Consider the following 22,938-nt stretch of genomic DNA (forward strand, 5'->3'; position numbering starts at 1 on the left):
TCGGTCGACCCGCGTATCTTCCCTCGCGAAATATAATGTATACATATACGTACGTGCACGCGTTCGTGTCTCGCGTGTATACAGGGCTTTCTCACGGAAATGGCAGTTGAGTGTGTTAGTTCGAGTTGCTGGTTGCACATGCACCCACCCCAGGACCATCGAATTCTACTATCGAATTTCGCGACCTGTTCTCGTCGCCGGTAGCCGGTCGTACGCGTTGTCCTTCTCCTCTTTTCTCTACACCATTTGATTCGTCTCGTTCGATTCGATTACAACGTAATATATACAATGTACAAACACGGCTGTCCACGAAGATTCCTGTCGCAAAACCATCATTCGTCTCGTCTAACAGAAACAAATATGGATACCAAGAATCTTCGTCGATCAGTCGTGACACACGGCTCCTCTGCGTTCCCCTCGAGCGATTCCTCGGACTCGTTTAGTTCCTGTTCGCAAGAACGAATCATTCCGAAAGGACTCGGTACACGTCATCGACGATCTCAAATCACGTGTGTGTATGTGTGTGTGTGTGTGTGTGTGTGTGTGGCAGTACGATTCGAGGAACTTGAACAAACAGACGAGTCGTTCTCGTGATCGACGCTCGAAATTCCAACTCCTTCGAGCTTCTCTGGAACACGGAACTAACAACGATCGAGGGATACGCTCGAGAAATCGAGCGTCGCGGATATTCGATTTGCGGCAAACGCGTTGCTCGGGATTATTGGATCTTTGGATCTTTGTGCCAGGCTGTCGGACGATCGAAATTTTAACGATCTATGACCAGCCTACGGGACAGGAGAGCTTCTGTGCTCGTACTGTGATTTATTTCCTTGTTTTCGTTTTTACGTGATGTATTCGGGTTTGTATTCGCCGAGACGACCAGCCCAGACGCGCGGCGAAGCCGGTGTCCAGGGCACCGCGATGTCTAGCATCGTGATGCTCGGCCTACGCAGGAAAGGCGAGAACCTGGACTTTTTCGGGCTCTTCGGCGGCGACTCCGCGAAGGTGACGCTTCTTCGAGGCGGTCTTCTGGGCGGCGGCGGCGGCGGTGGAGGCAGGGCCGCCATCAACGGCGGCGGTGGAGGCGTGGGCAGGGAGATGGCGGGCGACTCGCCTGGGCTCTCCTCCGGGTAATTTACACCTGGGTATGCGTATTGCTGTGTACCTGGTCGCCCTCGGTATTGCCAATCGCGTTTGCCGGAGCGTAGTACTGGAAATCCAATGGTTCGCGCGTTAGGCCTACGGTGGTTTCTACATGGGGCTGGATAGGGGCGATTTTTCGTGTGAACGGTGCTCTTCGTGGTGAGTGAACTGCGGATGTTTATGCTGCTGGGACTGTGAATTGATTTGAGTTAGGCGAGGGTTTAAGCTGTCAGAGAGTTTTACTTGAACAGGAAATTGGGTGTTATAATGAGTATACGTTTAAGAGGAATGATTTTATAATTTAAGATATTATTTTGACCGGTTTTTATATATTGAAAAATATACATAAGCAACATTTTGTCGAACATCTTTAAAATCCTAATCTTTTATTTCGATATATATCTTTCATACATTGATAAAATAATTTTTAACAAGTTTTTTCCAATAATCTTCCATTTAGGCAACTTTTACGCATCGTCTTACTACATATTTAGTCCTCAATATGTTTTGGTTAAAGTCATGCTCTAATGTTTCATGCTACGGAATAATTTCATTAAATAGTAGAAAGATCGAATAGATTTCACGTAGCTTTATAATGGAAATCTTAAATTTCTTTCTGCAAGAATTAATATTATACATTAAAACATGGCTTCGATTTAAAAGTACAAATAACAGCATGTACCGTTTGTGCGAGGGAGATTGAAATTTCTCATTCACTTTGCTTTGTGAAAATAATGTTATTTACAATGGAAGGATAATGATAGGATAATAGATTCAGAGTTGACATCTGAAATTCTGTTTGTAATAAAAATTACAAGTTTATCTCAGACTTCGCTGTACGTCCTTTTTCCTCAGACGAACATCTCAAAACCAGATTGCATTTCCTTTTCAAATAAATGTTATACGATCTTTGATTTTATTTCAATTTTGTCTTTAAACCTGTTTTGAGATATCTATTTTTCAAGTGGAATGAAAAATGGAAAAATTATCTATGCCACTGTTAGCATGTTATACACGAACCATTCTTTAATTCTACAACACTTGAATGAATTATAATATTTTTCATGTACGCTGTTTATAAACCTAGAACCGTTACTGTCGTATAGATAAAGAATACAATTTTATAATGCAATTTTTCAATTCTCAGATAGAGTATTTTTTACAAGCATCGAGCGGTTTGTAATCTCAAAATAACGAATTGTATTTTTCATCTGAAACAAGTTTCCAGAATAAGACCAACGAATTTACTGCAACGATATTTAACGCTATCAAAATACTCATCTTTGTCGAATTATTCGAATTTTACCTGTTGAGATTCTCTTCGAAATTGTCCGTAATTATACATTTACACACATCTTACACAGTTTTTTGTACAGCTGTACACGTTTCATCCGCATAAACATCCACAGTCTGCAGATAATTATCATCCAGGCTTGTATGGGAATTACGTGGTCGCGTGTATTGCGCGAGAGTGGTAAAAAGTAATCGTGCCGTGAATCGCGATGTTACAAACGACTTCCCGTTCGTTAAAAAAACGCGTGTTTCGCGAACGGTGCATAAAATCCTTCTCGGTCGTCGTTCTACCGTCCTGCCTTTTGTGAAACGTACTTGCTCCGGAAGAGTAGAGAAGTGAAAGAGAAAGAATTCATTCTATCGCCCGTTTGGCGCGAGAGTAACGTCTCTATGAAGGTGAGTTGTCATTCGATGCATAGTTCCGTTCAAAGGTTTGTTTACACTGCTACTGAAAATTCCATTTGCAGCGTTTAAAGCGCTTGAAACGGAATAAAAAAAAAAAGAAAAAAACGAAACCGCGCTTGACACATATTGTTTGAGAAAAATTCTACAAAAGGGCAAAAATTTGTCGATGTAGGTTTGTGGAACGATACAGCATTCTTCGTTTTGTCGAACTGAACGCAGATATTCGTAAATTCGTGAAATTCAATGCAACATAAAATGTTTCTTTTGAAAAGCATAGAATCGAATATCGATCGTTCCAAAAATATGATTCGACATTGGCAATCTGTGAACGTTGTTATCGACGGTTTAGAATATTTGTAACTTAATGTACAGCTTTACGATCCATCTTTAATATATCGTGTGCGCAATAGTAGCAGTGTAAACGCAGTCCAACGTACAAGCATTTCCAAAGCTGCATGCCATTCGATCAAGTCACGTTTCATTCGCACGATCCTCTAAAAACGTCGCTAGAAGCCATGCTCAGTTCGCGATTATAAGCCAGCGTTTTCATGATAACCAAAGCTGTAGAAAGTAAAGGAAGAGCCGTGGAACGAAAGCAGGAGGTAGAAGGACGCCTGTGTGTACTTAAATTGCAGAGAAATGCAAATATCTGGTCGATTTACACTATCCAAACTATTTGACGATTTAAGCTTCAAATTACACAATTCAGAATTTTAATAATCCTCTTATTTGAATTTACTTTGCTCGGTTTCCGCGATGATATCGTGCATCGATATAGAGAAGTGTACAAATTTATTTAATTAATTAATCTACTTAGAAACTGCTTCGAGATAGATGATCGAGAACAGTGGCGCAAGAAAGTGTGAGAAAGTGAGCCGTGTTCGTGAAAAGTTTTGAATAAAAATCGAGTATCTACGACTTTGATCAGGTTTAATAAAGTTTGCAGACATACTATACCGCTGATGATTCGCTAATTTCATATCGAAATCTCTATTATAAAGATGAAAGAGAACGAAATGAATGAGAATGACGAAAGCTACGTAAGATGATGTACACGAGAAGCAGAGAGGAAATTTGGAAGAGAGAAGATAGGTACAGCAAAAGAGAGACGTAAACCGTACGATGGGGATTTAAAATTAAGGGCTAAAGAGTACTCACATATGGTCCCGGGAAAGGCGCATGCATCCTCCGTCTAACTCTGCAGTCCGTACCACTAGAGACAAAAACAAAAGTAGAACGAAACGCGCAAAACGAGCAAAAATTACGTCTCCTGCATCCATCGAGTACAAAGAGAGAGACAGAAGAAGAAGAAGAAGAAGAAGAAGAGAGAGAGAGTGAGAGAGTGAAAGAGTAGAAAAGAGCGCAACACATCCAGCCAGCCGCACATCGCACGCATGTACGTATGTATATATATATATAATATATATATATCTACCTATATAAATGTATATATAATATTTATTTATATATATGTATATCTATTTCATATCTATTTATATACGATATACATATGGACTACGATCGATTATCGCCCTTGGGTCGATCGTGTCTTCGAAACAGCCTTCGAGAACCACACCCCTGTTTGAAATTCTCGATACTCGACCGTCTTTCGATCACAATATACACGTCGAACGTATACACGCTGCTAACTGCATGCCAAACGTTCTCTATTATATGCTTCTATGTATACATATGTATTATAGGTTCTTGTATTACACGGATATGCATAATGCAGCCCGATGCCGCCATGTTACCGACGTATGTTACACGATACATCGAGATCGTTGGTTCGAAACAGGGGAAAAGGGATGAAAACGTTCCTGAATATAAAATATATAGCTTCTTCTACGATGGTAAAGTACGGCGAGTTGCAAATATGTTTCTCAAGCTTTATTTCATCGAGTAACGAAGAAACATAGGTGGAACGTTTCAGTCCGTTTCCTTGCTTGTCCGTTGCCAACACGATTCTACGAGCTCGTTACTCTAACCGCGTGGTACGCGTGCGATCGATAACAAGGATCTAGAAGTGTAGATTCGTCAGGCTACTTACCCGGCCATTGTCGAAATCTCGACCACCACCGATCGTCAATCGAGCTTTCGCCTTCATCGCGTCCGACAATGGGATCTGGAAAATTGTGAGTTTCGATAAATAGAATTTTTCTTTCTTCGTTTTACGATGCGCGATCGAATAACGTCGGTCGCTGATTGCTACTCGTTTGCTTGCAAGGAGAAACATCGGATACAGTTTTTACACTATCGTTCGCAAGTGACGGATATACTTTGAATACGTAGCCGTAAATGGATATTGTAATTATCAGGCTGCGGATTTTTATACGTTTATCCGTTAAAATATTCATAGTAAAATATCCAAAGTAAGTAAGCTGATTATAATATTTGGTGGATGAAACAAATTTCTATTTAGGAAAGTTTAAGTATCCGAAGGTCTGGTAACTAGAAAATAAAATTGATGCTTATCAATAGCGCGTATCATAAGAGGAACTAAATTACATTATGTTTCGAAAATTTTATTAAAGCGTATGTTTGAAACGAGCAAGTGCTCCGTGACTTACGAACGAAAGTGTGAGTTACACAGTTTGAGATTAGTATCGGAGAAAGTTTTATTGCGGAGTGGTGCAAGCTCGTTACCTTTGCTCTGGTAGCTTCCGTATGTGATTTGTAACAGAATTCTAGCAGCGCGACGGCCAGGGCTAAAAGCAGACCACCGATCAGGATGTAAAATATTCCCGCCACGTTGCTGAGAGATAATTCGTTTCTAGAAGCATCTTGCTTGTCCCCGTGCCTGCATTCTGTTCTGTCGTACCACCATCGATTCACCAGTTTCGTCAATTCTCCGTTTTCTTTCAACGATAGCACCGCCAAATTTATCGGATCTCTGTAACGTGTCGAATATTAGAAAAGGATAATATTACAGAAAATACAATAAATATGACATTGCAGAAATACTGGACTGTAGCCAGGCTTTTACTTATTAAATATAAAACAACGATAATACAATAACAATGATGACTTTCACTCAGTACGATTCGATCTTTTTAAACGCTGTTCCTCTGACTTCCCGAATGATTCTCTCGATTATTCTTAAAGACATCGCACATACGACACATTCTTATCACACGCAATCAAATCTGCGCACATGCAAGCTGATCCAACCTATATGTTCTTAAGAATAACTCTTCGTTCTATCGTTATACTCATCGATACCCTAAACTAATTCCATTATCCGTCATCCATATTCACGGCAACAACATTATGCGTGAAAATACCGGAGAAAAATCGCTTACTAAGATTTCTCAACTGTACGTATATTAACGGATTCGTTGTTAAAAAAATACGGCTGTATAAAATCCGATATCTTTTTACGAGAATAACGTTGCTTATTATAAATAATCGAAGCGTATGTCAGTAAGCGAAAATGTTAAATTAATTTATAAAATATACAACGTGAAAGAACAAAAGAAGGTTTTATAGCCAGTTTGTAAAATGACATTCAACAACTTTTTAGATGAAGTTCACAGAAAGTAGATTAATGACCGAAGAAGGAGAAAGCGTATAGGGAAAAAATACATAGAAGAGATATCAGAGGGAGAAAGCCGATTGTGCCGCAAACAAATGTAATAAAATCGATGTTCGTATATTCGTTGAATTACAAATTGAATGTTCTCCGGACGAGGGGGTGAAACCTCGACGAGATTGAATTGGTTAGTCGAGACGAGAGAGCAGAGTGGGTCGACTCGTCCCTTAAGCGGTAATGATACGGAAAAATGGGTGTACGAGTTTTTCTATGCTAATTGTGTGGAACGACGTGGCGTGTTTCGAAAGGGAGGCACAGACCCGGGGCGACGGAATTTCAAAGAACCACGAAAGGGGCGGGTTAGAGGGGCAAATGCTTCGCCTCTTCCTGATCGCTAAAAAACCTCGTTAATTATGCTTTCGTATGGAAGAAATAGGTCGAACCTGTCCTTCCATTCAATTCGTGCGTTACACTTGCTCGAATGCATCGTGAGTGGCTTTGTAGAGAATTATCGAAGGCTCGAAACTTTTCGTATTTACCGTGTCGAGCACGTTGCTCTTTAAATCTCGTCTGTTTGTGCTACTGAGCGAGGAGATGATGCTTTCCTCGATTCCTCATTATCGTGTGAAATTTCTGGTTTAACCCTTTTGAAAGAAATCTTCCTTTTAATTGTAACGTATTCAAATTTTAAAATATATCTTAATATAATGTAGATACTGTAGATTAAATATAATTTTTCAAAGGAAATATGCAGTTCCACATTTACAATGAGATTAGATCATAGGATCAGTGATGTCAAAAGGATTATAATAGTGCAGTTATCGTTGCAGTAATTGTGAAAATTACCACTTTATGTTCTACTGTCCCATATTGTGCCATTGACAACGGGTTAATAAGAACAACTTATAATCGGGAATATTTCTCAGCATACTGTATTTCCTATACTTATTTTCATTCTTGATTTTTTCTATGAAGATTATTATTAATCCTCTAATACGTCGAATATTACCTTATTTTCGCGTAATTTATATCGAAGCTACGTGTGCCACTAGTGTTGCATGCTATTACCTGCTCGTCTTTATACACTGAAAACTTCAATGGTTCAAATGAAAAGTTTAACGTGCAGCACACGATAGCTACGCAGTTCTGAACATATTAGATATTCCTATGGTACGTATAGAGGCATACTTGAATCTATTTTACCTGCATGAATATTATCATCAAACATGTTTCAATTTTACCATACTTCGAATCAAGCCTGTACTTGCAATGTACACGAGTACATGAGAAAACAAGATCTGACAGTCGACAAATTATTGATCAAAGAATACAAAGCGAGTTTCAAGCAACAAGGATGTCAAAGCGGTACATCGATGCAAACGTAATTACATAGAATGAGATAAATTAAAAGCAAACAGTACAATAAAGCAGTAAAGTTTACTTGAGAGGAGATCCCAATGGCGTTGCTACTCCAAAGCCTTTGGCATCCAGATTTCTGCCGACCTTCATTGTATCGCAGGGTTCCCTCTCGTTTATGTACTCGTTCTTCGGACTTTCGATCAGGAGAGCGTATTTTCCTTTGCTGGTCCTCACTCTTCGTATACCCTCGTCGTACGTTTTTACAAACACGTGTTTTCGTGAGTTCATGAACTCCCACATTTTGCTGTAGAGATTAATCTGCGATTTCTATGAAAAAGGAAAATAGTCTTTAATAGGAATTTTAATTACGTTTATGTATTTTTTAATCGAGCATTTAAAATAATATATTATTTTAATATAGCTTTAACATATTAGGTCGTAACATATGAAATGTTATGCCAGTGTCCTAAATCTCGTGCTTTTACCGAATAATTTTGTCATTTTAAAACTAGATATTATTCTAATCTCCACTGTACTAAAGATCAACGTTCTTCGCTATTATTATTATCGTCGTATATTCCTATCTTGGCATGTTAAAGGTTAAAATTAAAATCTTTTTCTTCCGTGTTTTTTCGAGTAAAATTGTTTAATTCTTACATACTTTGTATAAACGAATGTTTTTTTAGATTTACAATCGGTGAAGTAAAAATGATTAAAGATCGTTAAAAATCATACCTATCCTATGTTATAACCTAATATTTTACTGTATTTACTTCGTTAAATCTGAGACGAACTTACGCGAAAAAAGTCCCAAGTAGATCCGTGAGATAGTGTGCCGTATTGCACTTCCGTTTGCGAGGCCAGGTCTTCCGGCGAGTTAATCGGCGCGACCATCCTCTCGACGGTTAGAAACGCGGCTAAGTTGGCAGTGTAGGAGGAGATTAGGATCAGGGTAAAGAACCACCAGACGCTGCCGACGATTCGTCCTGATATCGACCTGTTAAATGTGATTTTACGAGTGCTGAATATTAATTGGTAATTACTTGTAAATAAGAGAATTAACATACTAAGAAATTATAGAGTAGTCTATTTAAAGTTGACGGATATATAAAATATGTTTTTTTCTTGAAAAATTCACTTTATCATTGTGATAAAAATTCTAAAATTTTTGTTTTATTTTAAACCACGAAGATTCTACTAAATGAGCCATCGAGTAGTCGAACTGATCACCTGTACCAATTATAAAGTACAAAGTTTTAGTGTCTTGTTCATTTAAACTTTAATATATTACAAGTTACAAATTACCAATACTAATGACTATCTTCGTATAACCTCATCAAACTTGGTAATAAAACAAATGGAATTTTAATTTGACAAATTATCTGACTATCATATTTGGTGAAAAATTATGAAACTGTAAGAAAGAAATTTATAATCTGCAGACCAGATCATATGATTATTGTTTATCTGCTGAGAAACCAAGTGATCTACGTCGGTAAAAATTATCATATTGTAAAGCAAGCATTAAGCATTAAGCTGCAATCTTATCAAACATCTCAATAATCACCCCTCTCGGACATAATTTCTAAAGAACGTAGCAAACACCCCTATATATTATAGCGCACTTATAATGTACATATATTATATATAATAACATATATTATAACACACATAGTAATATCATACATAATAATGTAACATTAATAATTATTACCCTCTCTCTCAAATTGCACATTCTCACCTCACTTACAATTCCTCAGCAGTAAACGTTTTGCACCTCTTTTCTTATTAGTTTCCTCAACTTCTTGCCAAGTATAAGAACAAAATCCTCACAAAGTTGTAACTTTTATTCTATTTCTTCTTCTTTCCCGAGGGCAGCTTTTCAATGTGATTACACTTTTCGTCCAGTAGATGTGACGATATTTAATAACGAAGCTTTACATGGTGTCCACGGCGGAATCACAAGTCGTATCGCGGAAGAAGCGGAACGAGGGGCGGCGGAGGCGGGGGACAGAAGGTTCCGCGAAATTTACAATTCATATGGGCGCTGCGCGAATATTTAAACCATTAATCAAGGAGGCTACCTCGCGATGGGTTGGTATGGTGGAATGGAAATTAATCGAGACCTAGTTCCGAAGCGACTGAAACGGCCCGCGAAAACGTCGCGATCGCTCCTTCAAAGATTTACGAGACGTTCAGTCGCGAACGGTTTCATCCTTCGCAATTTCGAGCTCCTGTTTGTTTTAAAACGAACGATATATCCCGTTCGAGGGATTTAGGAAGGATTAACGCATGTCGAAAATATATTATGTTTTGTCGTGTTTCAGTGTTCCGTAAAATACGTTACACGTTTGATAATTTTACGTAGGTTGAGACGAATAAATGAAAATTCATTTAGTCGTGAATGAAAGAAAATTAATGAAAAAGATACGATTGGTTTTTTTGATATTTGATATTTGATAATATTACATCGTTTGGGAAATTCCTTTAAGTTATGCGATATTTTCTGAGGCACTTTAGTGTAGAGGCACTTTAAAATTATTTCCTGATTATGCCAATTCAAAGAGTTTCGTTATATTCGTGTCTAGGTTAAAATATACTAAAATTATATAATATAAATGTTTGGCGAGTGACATCTTCTTTATCGTGAACTTCTCACGTCTCACGAAGAACGACGAATATTGTTTCTTTAAATTTTCCTTGGAACCTGCATTTATGCCATCTCTTTATGATAAATAAATTTATGAAAATAAGATTTCTTCTTTAGGATGCCGAATACTAATTACGTGCCTGAATAATGATAACTTTATAAAGAGTGGTCTTGATCAATTTTGCCTTTGAGAGGTTCATACGTAACAGCGTATTTTAACAAGCTTCTAAGTAAAATTAATCTTAAACTGCATTATTTACTTCTTTAAAAAATATTTAAAAATCTATACATATTTCTATAGTTAGTAAGTGATAAAAAATATCTGATCGTAATCCAAGAATGACCGTATAACTCTGCATAATCTCGACACGTTCTACGAGCAGAAGAAACACGTCAATTATTCGTCGTACACGAAAACTGGGTAAAAATGCGGTAAAATCGCATGGACATTTATGCAAAAAGGAGGCGAGAACTTGGCTCAGCATGAAATGTATTATCCGCGATCGTAGGTCAGTTGATCAATGTTTCATGCGTGGGAAGAAGGATATAAAGACAAGAAAAAAGAGGGTCGAATTGGATCGAACACCTACATACATACACTCATATATACATATATACAATGGCTATGAAAGGTATTTGCATATCATTGTTGTTATTATCACATCTACATACTAATTAATTAAATCCAACCCGATTAAATTTCCTATGATTTAGTAGTACTTTCATTTACATTTGAACTTGATAAAAAGACGCCTTATTGGAAAATAAGGGTATGTAAATACTTTTTTATAGCCACTGTACAGTGACTCACGAAAGTATTCGAAAAATCATAGAAACTTCTTCCGTATATATCGCAGAAAATATTTTGAAATCTCATTATCATCGTAATACGATACGGCTATCATGATTATAGTGGTAAATTTTTAAACAAATCTGAAGATATATTTAAAAGTTACAAGGTATTTATTGAAAGCGCATATTTCGCTAAGATTATCAAAGTATTTGAACGTTCGATTACTTACGATATTGATAAGCCACGATATATTTAATGAGATCATCTTTAACACTAATTATATGTTCAAGTTTTTACTACAAATATATTTGCAATAAACGTCTGGTAACTTAACTTCTACATCGACTTCAAATTTTATTATTATTATCGTGATAGTCGTGTTTCGTTATAGTGCTAATGAAATTTCAAAAAGTTTCGTACAAAGCACGTAAAAGAATTTTATGGTAAACGTTCGAATACTTTTTATAGGCACTGTAGCACATACGGCCTCGGTTGGCGGCAAAGCGTGTCGCTAATGGAATTTTCGAGCCGCGGCTACGAAACGGCACGCTCATTCAAATGAGCCACCCTCGAATAGCCTAGGAGGCCTAATCACGGCGCTGATTGCGAGAGAGCCGTTCTAAATTACGCCCGGCACGAGACTACGAAATGTAATCCGATTATATTCTGATAATTCTGGCCACGCGGTTTATAATCGCCGTTTACCTGGCACGCAGTTGTAATTTAAACGAAGGAATTTGCAACAGTAATTACCCTGCACCTTAACCCCCGGGTGGCGAACCCAGTAAATCACCCTCCTAAAGGTTATCATCGCTCAGCTATCTGCTACCGGTTGGCGATGGAGATCATGCGTTGAAGGACATCTTAAACCTGTATTAGGTCGTTACGTATGAAATATCTGTTTTCCCCTTTAACGTAAACGCTGCTATTGACGCGTACTTTGCCTCCATGCAATTTTTTAACGATAAGTAATGCTTTTGATATCGTAGTTATCGCATTTTTATTCTTATGCGCTTCGATGAAATGATTTTGAAAAGTAAGCAAAATAACGGATAGAATATAATAATTATTGTTTATTATGAACACGTCTCCGATGAAATAGAAAGGTTCTTTTTAGTAGAACACACTTTTATAGAAATACTTTTGCTATATTAATCGGTGTCTAAATGAGAACTAGGTATTAGGTTCGATACATTATTCAACACAGTTAATTACAATCATACAATAAAACAATACATCATCGTGAGGCGTTTATAAGCTCGCCTATTAAATCCTTCGTAATTTATCATATCTTCGATCGAAACTTGTTAATTACGCAGAAATAATCTCTTTTAAAAGAATCGCTCTGCCTGTTCTTACGAAAACAAAAAAAGAACCGCGAAGTGTTTAACCAGGTGACTTTAAGCGAGTTCGGGGCGACGAACCTTTAGAATCTTATCCAATTCATCTCATTAGCAGACAACGCGGTTGACCTGTTCCAACTAAAAGACAACCATTCTTCTGTGCGCGCCGTGTACTTTATGCACTTCACCCCATTTGCTTGTACCGCGGAAATGGAAACAGGACGCAGAGCGAAAGTAGCTATAATTAGTCGAGAAAGAAACCAGCTATCTTTTCCCTCGTAACACGCAACGCTTCCTATCGTTGCGTTGTTCCGCTAAACGACCAGGCAAACATTTTTCAAACCTTTCTCCACGTGCGCTTCGATCGCTATCGCGATACTGATAAAAGATGTTCAACTTGCTTTTACTCAACGTTTCGAGATAAGAGTGGTTCTAGAAGCTCCCAGGATAGCACCGCTTGACTGATAAGAGGACTCGAGCGCGACGTAAAAAGAAAGCCTGATAATTGACCGAGATTAAGCTAATTAGTTTTTACAAAGCACCTGCACTTGATAGCGATTCGCGTTACCACGAGGCTCAGAGGATGATCGTTGCAGAGGAGGAAATGAACGAATACCTGGGTGATATGTCGCAGCCTTGCTGCATGAACGCGGCTAGAGCGAACCAAAGGCTGTTGATGATACTGAAATCGTTCGCCATGCTCGAGGTTGGAATGTGAGGAGATCCTTGCGATCCGTGTGGGTGTTGTAGCGTGGGATCGTTCCTTGTACCCATTGTGGGATCCCCACCGGTGCTTAGAGTCAGTACTCTCCATTCGTATGGGGAGAATCTGTGGAGAACGTGCGATATTAATGACGAGACCTTTATGTATTACGTTTGTGTTTTTGAAGACATACGATTAGGATTTAATATTCTGTACGTAGAATAAATAGATTGAACAATAGATTTGATATTCCGTGAATTGTTTTAATTTGCAGATTTCTTAATTTTGAATCTTTTCGACTCTTAGCTCTTTTAAAAGCTTTGTTTGATTTAAATTGTACATTTCTTTGAAGGAAAATTAATTTTATGACTAAAGATTTGGGTTAATCGTGAATTGAAATTATCGTGTCATAGGTATTGACTCTATCACTGGATCACCTCAATAACGTATGTTAGGTCAGCTAATATTAGGATTCTTATTTTATACAATAAATGATCCCACTACTGATACCTGTGATCTTTATCATATAAAATATAGAACACATAAAACACAAAATATAGAATACCTTAAAATTATCCGACCTAAGCTAATCTACAGTAGTCACGTATGACCCAACAATACGAGTCGAGGTTTAAGAAAAACGTTCATTAAAGAAGATAAAATTTAATCGTCAAAAGAAAATCTGAAGTCCCTCTGGCCGTATTTCTCTCGGTTAATTAATCAGGAACTCAAAAGAAAAACAATGATTGACCAAGATATCCGCTACTCGGTAATTAAACGTTCAATTGTTTAGGTTTCATCGGTCTTTCATCGAGATTAAGATCGTATAAAATCGTATTTGGGAAAGTCACGTGAAATAAGGAACGATAAATAACGAGATAAGAATTGAAACAAACTGTGGCGAAGAGGTAAACAAGCTGTTGTGTAATTAGCCATCGACAGGAAAAGGCTAAAGGGAAACTAATGTCGTGTGGTTTGTGTGTGGCATTGAATGTGCCGATCAATCACGAATACGGGAATTTCTGTTACAATAAATTACTGCTTTCTCTAGCTCTAAGGCCTAGCTTCCCTTTTCCTTGATTTACAATATGCGTGTTAATGAATATATTGGAGGATAGGATATATAAAAATACGCATAAACGAAAATAAAAATTTATAATACTTGCTACTATATATACTTGTCGTAGTCCCTGAATTTCGTTTATTTACTTAATTAAAAAGAATTGTTTTTTGGAAGTAGTTATAGCAATAGCAAATATTTGTATATAAAATATTACACGCATTATCATTGCTTTATCATACAAGCGCAATGCACGATGAAATATATAACGAAAGGAAGTTACAAACTTTCAATATTTCATAGAAATTCACTTTCATGAGAAACTTCTCTATTGTTAATCGAAATACTATGTTTAAATCGAATTTGAAAAATATTAAGTGTGCTTCAAAGAAACATTAAACGCATGGAACATACGTATCGCCATATGTCTGACCATATACCGACCGTATCTACTTAACCGTGTATCCGTCGAAAGAAGCGAACAGTTCCGGAAAAATCGCATTTACCTGGACACGGTAAAAAGAACGATGGATACACCGATGTAGGAGAAGATAACGCAGACCCAGATCTCTTTGCTCAGCGGATTCAAGAAGCTGAACACACCAGGTTTCTGTTTGATGGGCTTCTTGATCATGATACTAATACCCAGTGACATGAAAGGTTTACTAAAATCGATCACTCGTTCACGTTCAGAAGTGATTGTCATTGGAGCAATGGCAATGTCTGCTTCCTAAAAATATAGTACAACTGTTAATAAAAGAATTTACATTATAAAACAGGAAGATAACAATAAATGATATTACAAAAGGTAAAATTTACAACACTTTTCAGTTTTAGAATAAAATACGTCGTCCAAACAATATGCTCGTTATTTGAAGAATTATTAAACAATATAGTATAAAGTATATTAATATAATTATTTAATAATAATAATAATACACTAAATGTTTCATTTTGGAATCATTTTCGTCAAATGCGAATAAACAGCTCTCGCGTTCCCATTTCATTCTTTCGAAGTTCGTCCACCAGATGTAGCTCGAAATACAGCAGACAAGATGAAAGAGCTTGCAAGCTCGTGGCATCTGGTGGAAGAGCCTCGTACTTTCTGCCCAAAGATAAAACAGCTCGTTGAACGTTCGTTTCGTTGGACCTCGATCAATAGTACAATCTTTCGCGTAGTTACACGAAATCCTTTAGTCCGCCCCAATACACCGACATCCAAAGTGTATTATTGTGAAAAACGCATCTAGATCGCGATGAAATGTATTCGTCGACTTCTTTGAAACTTACTTTCCGAATCAGCTCGCCGACCATGCCGTCCCAACCACCGGGAACGTCCGGATTTTCCATTCCGTATTTACCGTCTTTAACTATTCGTAACTCATCTAGAAAAGGGAAATTTAATGTATATATGTATATTAAATTTAATATCGATATTTTACAAGTTGTGAAATTATTGTTAAAGTAATGGTAATTTTTTGAATGTTCGATTTCAATTTAGATGGATAGTGGGCGAGAAAAAGGTTCTTGAACCTCTAAGGGCGGGGTAACTAGGGGCTTCATGTGTAACATCCTCTTTTTTAATTTTATTCCTTTTTCTTCATAAAATTGATATATCAATGATAGTCATATGGACGAGCATTTATAGTTCGATTGGATGAGCTTCGGTTATCGTGTAACAATTGCTAATGACTCGAGAGAATAAATAGGAGGGCAAGACATTCTTGCAATTTAATTTAATTCGGTTTAATTACTTTTTATCTTGTACAGAATACATAAAGATATAAACTTTGAAAACCGTGTAATAGCATGTACATTGAAAATAAAATACTTACACGATATTCCCAATTTCTTAGCTATAAGGTCAGCTAGATCCTTGCAGTAGCCCTCGTAACTATCATTGCCAGTCAATATCTCCCCAGTGTCTGATTTCTTCTTCATTATGTACGGTTCCTCCTGTGTCATTAAAAAATAATGTAAATAAATAAGACAATTTAGTCGATACACGTCTCCATTTATTCAACCAATATTCAATTCAGATATTCAATTTATATCCATTTCATTTACACTCACGCTCAAAAATCTCAGGATAAAATTTCAATATTTGATATAGATTGTCAATTTTAAATTACAAATTGCCAATACTTCAGCATTTTATGCATTAGCTGCGTTTTCTATCGTATGGAGTATTAAATTAAATGGTATTTCATAAAGTTTTTTACAGATCCTTTAACTTTTTACCCTTTTGTAGTAAAAACATAACAATGACATATTTGTGAGTCGCTGGGCTTCAATCGTGTTAGTAGTATGTTACGCTCTATTCCGATATTTCGTAGACACTTCAAGTCTGGCTTGAGCAAGTGCGATTTTAAACAAAGCACAACGTACTAACAATACGATTGAAACCCAAAGAGTCATTAATAATATGTCATCTGGTCATTGTGAAAATCTAAAATTTAAAAATTGTAAAAATTGTTTTACCGCTTTTAAGCGAAAATATTACGTGTCCATCGGTTTTTGAGTGTTTAGAAACACTGTAACATAATGTCTTACCACAATAGTAGTGACAATGTAGGTCTTATTCTTCTCAATTTCGGTATGCGGTCGAAGTCGAATGTATTTCGCGGCAATGGCCTGGAATCCAGCCTCGTCTGTCCATTCAGCTACCTTGAAAGGAAAATCGTGAACGGTTAATAGCTTTTCAGCCACGTCGCTATCTCTATGAAGTTCGTACAGCGATGTTCGCGTCCATGTCGGTCGATAGTCACCGATAGTCAACATTGCTGCGTAAAGTCATCGGACCGTAGACTTCGTCAAACAGCAAACAACATAAAACGAGGAATTAAAAGGGATTGGTATTGTCGAGTTTTTCCACGCGACAATTTCGATGTTTTTTTCCCTTTATTTTTTTTTTACGTTGTAAAATTTCGAAACTGTCCGATTACATTTTGGCCTCGGTCTCTGGGGGCGGAGGCACGCGGCTCGTGTTCGTTGGGTGAAAAAAATATTTACTTTGACCATGGCGCTGTTGACCGTCATCTCGACGACGTGGAGGGTGTAATTGTGCCTGCGACCGTCATCGTTGAAGCGGATCTCCCCAGTTAGTCCCTCGATTTCCACCTGAAAGTTAAACACGCGTGAGTGTTAAATTTTGCAACTCTGTTTTTGTGGTTTTTAAATACACAGTAGCACGTGTTTGCGAAGATTACGTTGTCTAAAACCAAATGTAGCCCTTTTTCGATAAGATATATCTTATTTATATTTTATCGATATTTTTAAAAATAATGTTTCGGTTTTTTGTCGATAATATATGATGCGATTAATATGGAGATACATTGTATTTAGTAACTTGACTATTTTTCAGTCAAGTGTGGTTCCATATAACCAAGATTTTAGTATGTCATGACCTACTTCTCTTTTATACTTCCATGCTACGAATATTACGATAGCGTATGCTTGTTTTATAATCATCTAGTAAAATTCGAAAATATTTGTTTATCGTTCGTTGCCATTGTTGAGAACATATAAGAATTTTACAGAGGATTGTGGTGGAAGGGCAAAGAAGTTAATAAGCTATCAACAAACACTAAAACGCAACAGAAAGTATCTTTATCTCTGATAGCATAAAAATTTACAAGATGAGATGGAAGCAAAATAAATTCAAATTTCTTTATTTTTCTCTCAATACATCATTTGTGAACTTTCTTTGAGCTTTCTAAGCTTCGTTCAAATTAGTCAATTTACGTGCCTCAAACGACTTAAAACCAAGCTACTCAATCGCACTTTATCAGTGTGTATCGGTTATTTACTAAACTTAAAATATCCTTTCACACTTCACGTGAAGCTGAAGTTCTTCGAAATATCTCCATTTCTTAAACTAAATTAACTTTAAAATATATGCTATATTAAGTATTCTTTATCAGATATTTACTTAAATTCATGTTATTTGAATTGAAGCGATTTCGAGCCAAACACAACTTGTCTTGTATAAATACAAACACGACTAACATGTACGACACTTTACGAAAATGAAATTTATTTTTCTCGAATCGTTAATTATACGCTACTGCCATACACAAATTTTTATCGATGATTATCAATTTGGAAAAATTTCTTTCGCCTAAGAGGAATTTCTTGATCTTGTCAGACGATAAATTGATGAAGAGGAGCAAAGTTGCAGATATAGCGACGCCATTTCCGGTGTAACTGTATACGTACGTATATAGAACGAAGGGAGACGATCTGACGTGGACGTAGGAATGCCGTTAGAGTCAGAATAACCGCCAATTACTGTCAATGGCAGAGAAACGTCGGCAAGGGTCCTTGGTAATTTCGGTTGCCACCGGTATTTCAAATATATTGACTATTTCTGCGTTTCTGTCCGCGCTTCAAGAATTTCCGAATGAATCATTTCGACAGAGCTGCGTAGTCTTGTCATGTTTTTAATGTGAATACCGCGTTCGTTGGAAATATGTGCCAATATTAGATGTACGCGTAGTGAATAAACGATCATGTCGTAAAAGCTGTTCATGAAGAATTCATGAAACATAAATAGATTTTCAGTTTGTGCATTTGGTACCAAAATTGAACGATTACGAAATTCTTGCAGCAGGAGTGATCGGTTTATAAATTGTTCCAACTGCATCTCGGCAAATCATATAATAATTAATCACAACCTGGAAAAAGTTTTGTGTACGCTTCCTATATTTTATCTGACTTCGTATACGTGAGAAAAGTAGTTAGTTGTGAATGATGAATTATTTCTTTCTTTCTTTTTTTTTTTTTGTAGAACAGATTTCACGATTTAATTTCTAACCGAATAGTTTACATTTTAGACTATTGTATTTTTGTAAACGTTGCATGTCATGTTTGGTACGATGTATGTACTTGTGGATAACAAAGTCAATTTTTAAATAAAATGTGCGTTTCGTTATTACAAACTGAATTTGCTAGTATTAAGATGTCTGAACGATGGTTTAAAATAAATTCTGTCTGTGTAAATACCATGGCGCACAATATATAACTTTTATTAAATACTCATTTTACACAAAAATAGGAGATGGGTCTTGAAAATCAAAATATATGTTTGAACGTATAATTAGTTAAACGAAACATATAATTAGTAATGGAATTTTTATGTTGCAGCTGGCAATGAGTCGTGATTTTATAGTAACTATCTAGTTACTATACTTAGCTGTAAAACCAAAGACAAAAGTTAGATTCGCTATATTACATGATATCTATTTTTAAAACGATTTTTGGGTTTTGCGAAAAAAGAAGTTAGCGTCGACTTACTTTTCTCAGATTCTTGGAAATTTTATCGCCATACTCAAATGGCGTCACCCAGCCCCGACTGTTATTGCAATCCAGTGCCCTGGTGCCGTTGGTAATCTGACTGCCGCCAGGAATCCCTGTTCGCCTCACGTTGCTTCTATCCGGCTTTTTTCTCAGAAACTTGTTGAACGCCTCGACGAGGACGAATACGGCGTCGTACATCAGCGCAGCTTGCGCCTAACGCGAAGAAAATCGTAGAATGAGTGTTGGAGTCGTCAGCGATCATTTTTGTTTTAAGGTCAGAAAAAGGTAACTTGGGGTGTCTAACATTTCACGAATGAAATTCCTTTTTCTAACGTTGTTTCGTCATATGGTTTTGGAAAATAAAATCACCTCTGTATTGTCGAGAGATATTTTATAAAATTTAATATATCTAGTGAGATATGTATAATTTTGTGTGCTAGACTAGATTAGCCGCGTAGTAGTGACACGCGTATGTGAATATGAGTGTACGAAAGTACGTGTGTGCTCAGCGTCTCGAAAAACAGATGAATGTAATTGTTCCGTTGACAGTGTGGTATAGAAGATTTTTTGTTTATTTGGAAGAATTTTACAATCAATTCACAATCATTGAGAATTATAAGTAAATTATTCTGGTGTGGTACTTTAACTTGAATAATATGTGTTTATCGTATGTTTGATTCTAGTTGAATCTGATGCTTAAATCTAAAGGATAATGTCTTTTTAGCCTGCGAATCTGATCCATCGTGTCAAGTAATTGAGTAATTGAGTGGGTTTTGGCGGTTGTTAATTCTTATGTTATATCTGTTGCTGAATTTGGATATTTATTTGTTAACTACAGGTATCTTAAGGTCGCGATGCATCGTTTCGTTGGTAGCATACCAAGGTGCATCTATTAAGAATTTTAGAGTTTTTGATTGGAATCGTTGAAAAATTCCTAAGTTGGAATTACTCGCTGTTCCCCATAGTTGGATCCCATAGGTCCAAACAGGTTTTAATATGGCTTTGTATAGCATTATTTTACTCTGCACGCTTAAGTTGAAGCGTCTGCCAATGAGCCAGTAGAATTTTTTAAATTTTGATTTAAGTTGTTTGGTCTTGTCTACGATGTGTCGTTTCCATGTCATTCTTCTATCCAGAATCATGCCCAGATATCTGACTGACTCTTTGTTTGGAATTGGAATATTATTTATGGTCACCTGTGGGCAGGTTTGTTTCCGCAGCGTGAAAGTTACACGATTGGGTTTATTTTCATTAATTTTCAAGGGTACAGAAGATGGTGAGATAAAGAGAGTGCTGAAACGCGTGCAAATGTATATCGACGAAAATCCCGGAAATCGTTTATTAAATAAATCTGAAACTATTTTAATATGAACTCTAAGTGTAACCTTAGTGTTCCTTTACTTTTATTTCGGCGATTAAGATTCACAATTCTCAACAACATCTTATGTTGGATTACACGGTAAGTTATTTTTGTATATAAATAAAATAAATTTGAGAGGGGTATTTTGCGGTTTTAAAGTGATTAAAGTAAGAAAGAAATCATGGTAATTGCAATGACCTTTATAGGGCTGTTTTCTTTTCCAGTTAGAGATACAGTCGCTATAAGTAGCGGTATGAATTATACATGAAGCTTGCTTTTAAACGCGGCACGAGAAGTAAGTATCGTGAATCTAAAGAGAGTTTTCTCCCAGAACGTAACCTGATATACATGCAACATCGATGTACTAAAAGTTTATCATGTATGCGTTAAAAGCGATATAAAATTCCTTTTTCGTGACTTAAGATTTTTTTAACTGTAATGCTCGCAGTATATCATGAAAAAATCGCTTGTTTCTTAAAACGCTGTTTCTATTTTTCTGCTCTTTATCTCATCAAACTGTACAACGTTAAGAAGTATTAATATAATGGTTCGAATCATGCAAGTCGTTTAGAGTCTCTAAAGGACTGTGTGATTATTTCGTGCTGTAATTACAATATATTATAGATATCACATAATTATATTAATATAATCATATAATTTATATACATTTATATTTAGTCAAGGAAAGAACGGCAACACATCCAAACCAACTGGCTGCTTAAGCGAGCAAAACTCTCATAGAAAGAAGGCTAAAAAGGAAACACCTCACTAACCTCACTAAAGAAATAAAATAGTCAAACTCGAAGATGGTATCCTGTTGGGGATATCTGTTATTTATTTAACTATCCACATGTTATTTAGCAATTAAGTTAAGAAAAATTTACCAAATGTCCAGCTGAACAAATCGTGAAATACAAATTGAATAATAAAGAAAAAAAAATGTATATTTAATCACAGTTCTTTCTAATGGATATACAATAAATAATTTATAATTTCCTTAGGATGTAGGTGGAAAAATGACTGTTAATCAAATCATATTACTTCCTAAAATTTTTTTCCAGTCTGCAAAACGTATTGAAAATTGCTCGAATCCTATAATTATTCCCGCTATTCTATACGCAATCAAACAAATTACCAATTCGTAGTTCCACCTGTCACATCGAGTTCCCCTATCAAAATCCGTTTTATCAAGCGCAAAACCTGGCCAGTTTCAAAACATCCAATCGATCCTCGTCAATGGGCCATTCGTCATTGTTACAGGAGACAAGCAAACGTACCAGACTCGATTTGGCAATCCAAGTCCTCTGTTAATCGTCGTAATAATTGAAATGATCGCGTGGACAGGATTACGGGAGGACGAAGGGAAGTTTCTTCGTGGTCGTTTCCGGACGGCGCGGTTAAGCTGACTCTGGCAACCGAGAAAATCGTTTATAGTTCTCACGGGACGTACGCAGATTCACGAGCACGGGGACACGTCGGGCACGTGGCCAAAGTTGGGAAACCGTGGGCAGAAATTGCACGAGGATCGATCAGGATAATCGGTGCGTTGGGTCGCACACAGTCTTTCGAGTTACAGTGGCTCGCGAAAATGTTTGAACATCTACTATAGGAAATTTTTATTTGTATAATATGTACGTAATATCAGCGGTTAAAGATGAAATCAGCAAGTACGCAAAAAATACAAGGAAAGAACGGCAACACATCCAAACCAGCTGGCCGGTGAAGCGAGCAAAACTCTCATAGAAAGAAGACTAAAAAGAAAACACCCCATTGACCTCACTAAAGAAATAAAATAGTCAAACTGGAAGATGGCATCCCGCTGGAGGTAGCCATCCACGTGTTATCTAGCAATTAAGTTAGAAAAATTTACCAAATGTCCAGGCGGACAAATTGTAAAGTAGAAATTAAATAATAATAATAAAAAAAATATGTACGTCGTACGAAACTTTGGAACTTTATGCGTTCTGTAATGACTCATTGCTAAATTGCGGATTTTTAT

At 36.7% G+C, this 22,938-nt stretch overlaps 1 protein-coding gene across 2 annotated transcripts in view; it reads right to left on the reverse strand.

Moving 5' to 3' along the window:
* Positions 1–1,002: 1,002 nt before the first annotated feature.
* Positions 1,003–22,938, reverse strand: part of LOC117209715 (glutamate receptor 1) — a 335,559-nt gene continuing 313,623 nt past the window's right edge. The window contains exons 8-20 of one of the 2 annotated variants that reach the window (XM_033452011.1): positions 19,577–19,792; positions 17,294–17,401; positions 16,835–16,948; positions 16,117–16,237; positions 15,572–15,666; positions 14,788–15,011; positions 13,135–13,347; positions 8,531–8,729; positions 7,815–8,059; positions 5,488–5,734; positions 4,892–4,966; positions 4,000–4,054; positions 1,072–1,210 (exon numbers count right to left, since the gene is read on the reverse strand). In XM_033452011.1, coding sequence (XP_033307902.1) covers positions 4,034–4,054; positions 4,892–4,966; positions 5,488–5,734; positions 7,815–8,059; positions 8,531–8,729; positions 13,135–13,347; positions 14,788–15,011; positions 15,572–15,666; positions 16,117–16,237; positions 16,835–16,948; positions 17,294–17,401; positions 19,577–19,792 — 1,878 coding nt within the window. In that variant the 3' untranslated portion in view covers positions 1,072–1,210; positions 4,000–4,033. Of the gene's footprint in view, positions 1,211–3,999; positions 4,055–4,891; positions 4,967–5,487; positions 5,735–7,814; positions 8,060–8,530; positions 8,730–13,134; positions 13,348–14,787; positions 15,012–15,571; positions 15,667–16,116; positions 16,238–16,834; positions 16,949–17,293; positions 17,402–19,576; positions 19,793–22,938 lie in introns of both variants that reach the window. The other variant, XM_033452010.1, reaches the window with a different exon arrangement.

The sequence above is a fragment of the Bombus bifarius genome, unplaced genomic scaffold, assembly GCF_011952205.1.
Source record: "Bombus bifarius isolate JDL3187 unplaced genomic scaffold, Bbif_JDL3187 scf7180000008193, whole genome shotgun sequence".
Classification (NCBI taxonomy): Eukaryota; Metazoa; Arthropoda; class Insecta; order Hymenoptera; family Apidae; genus Bombus; species Bombus bifarius.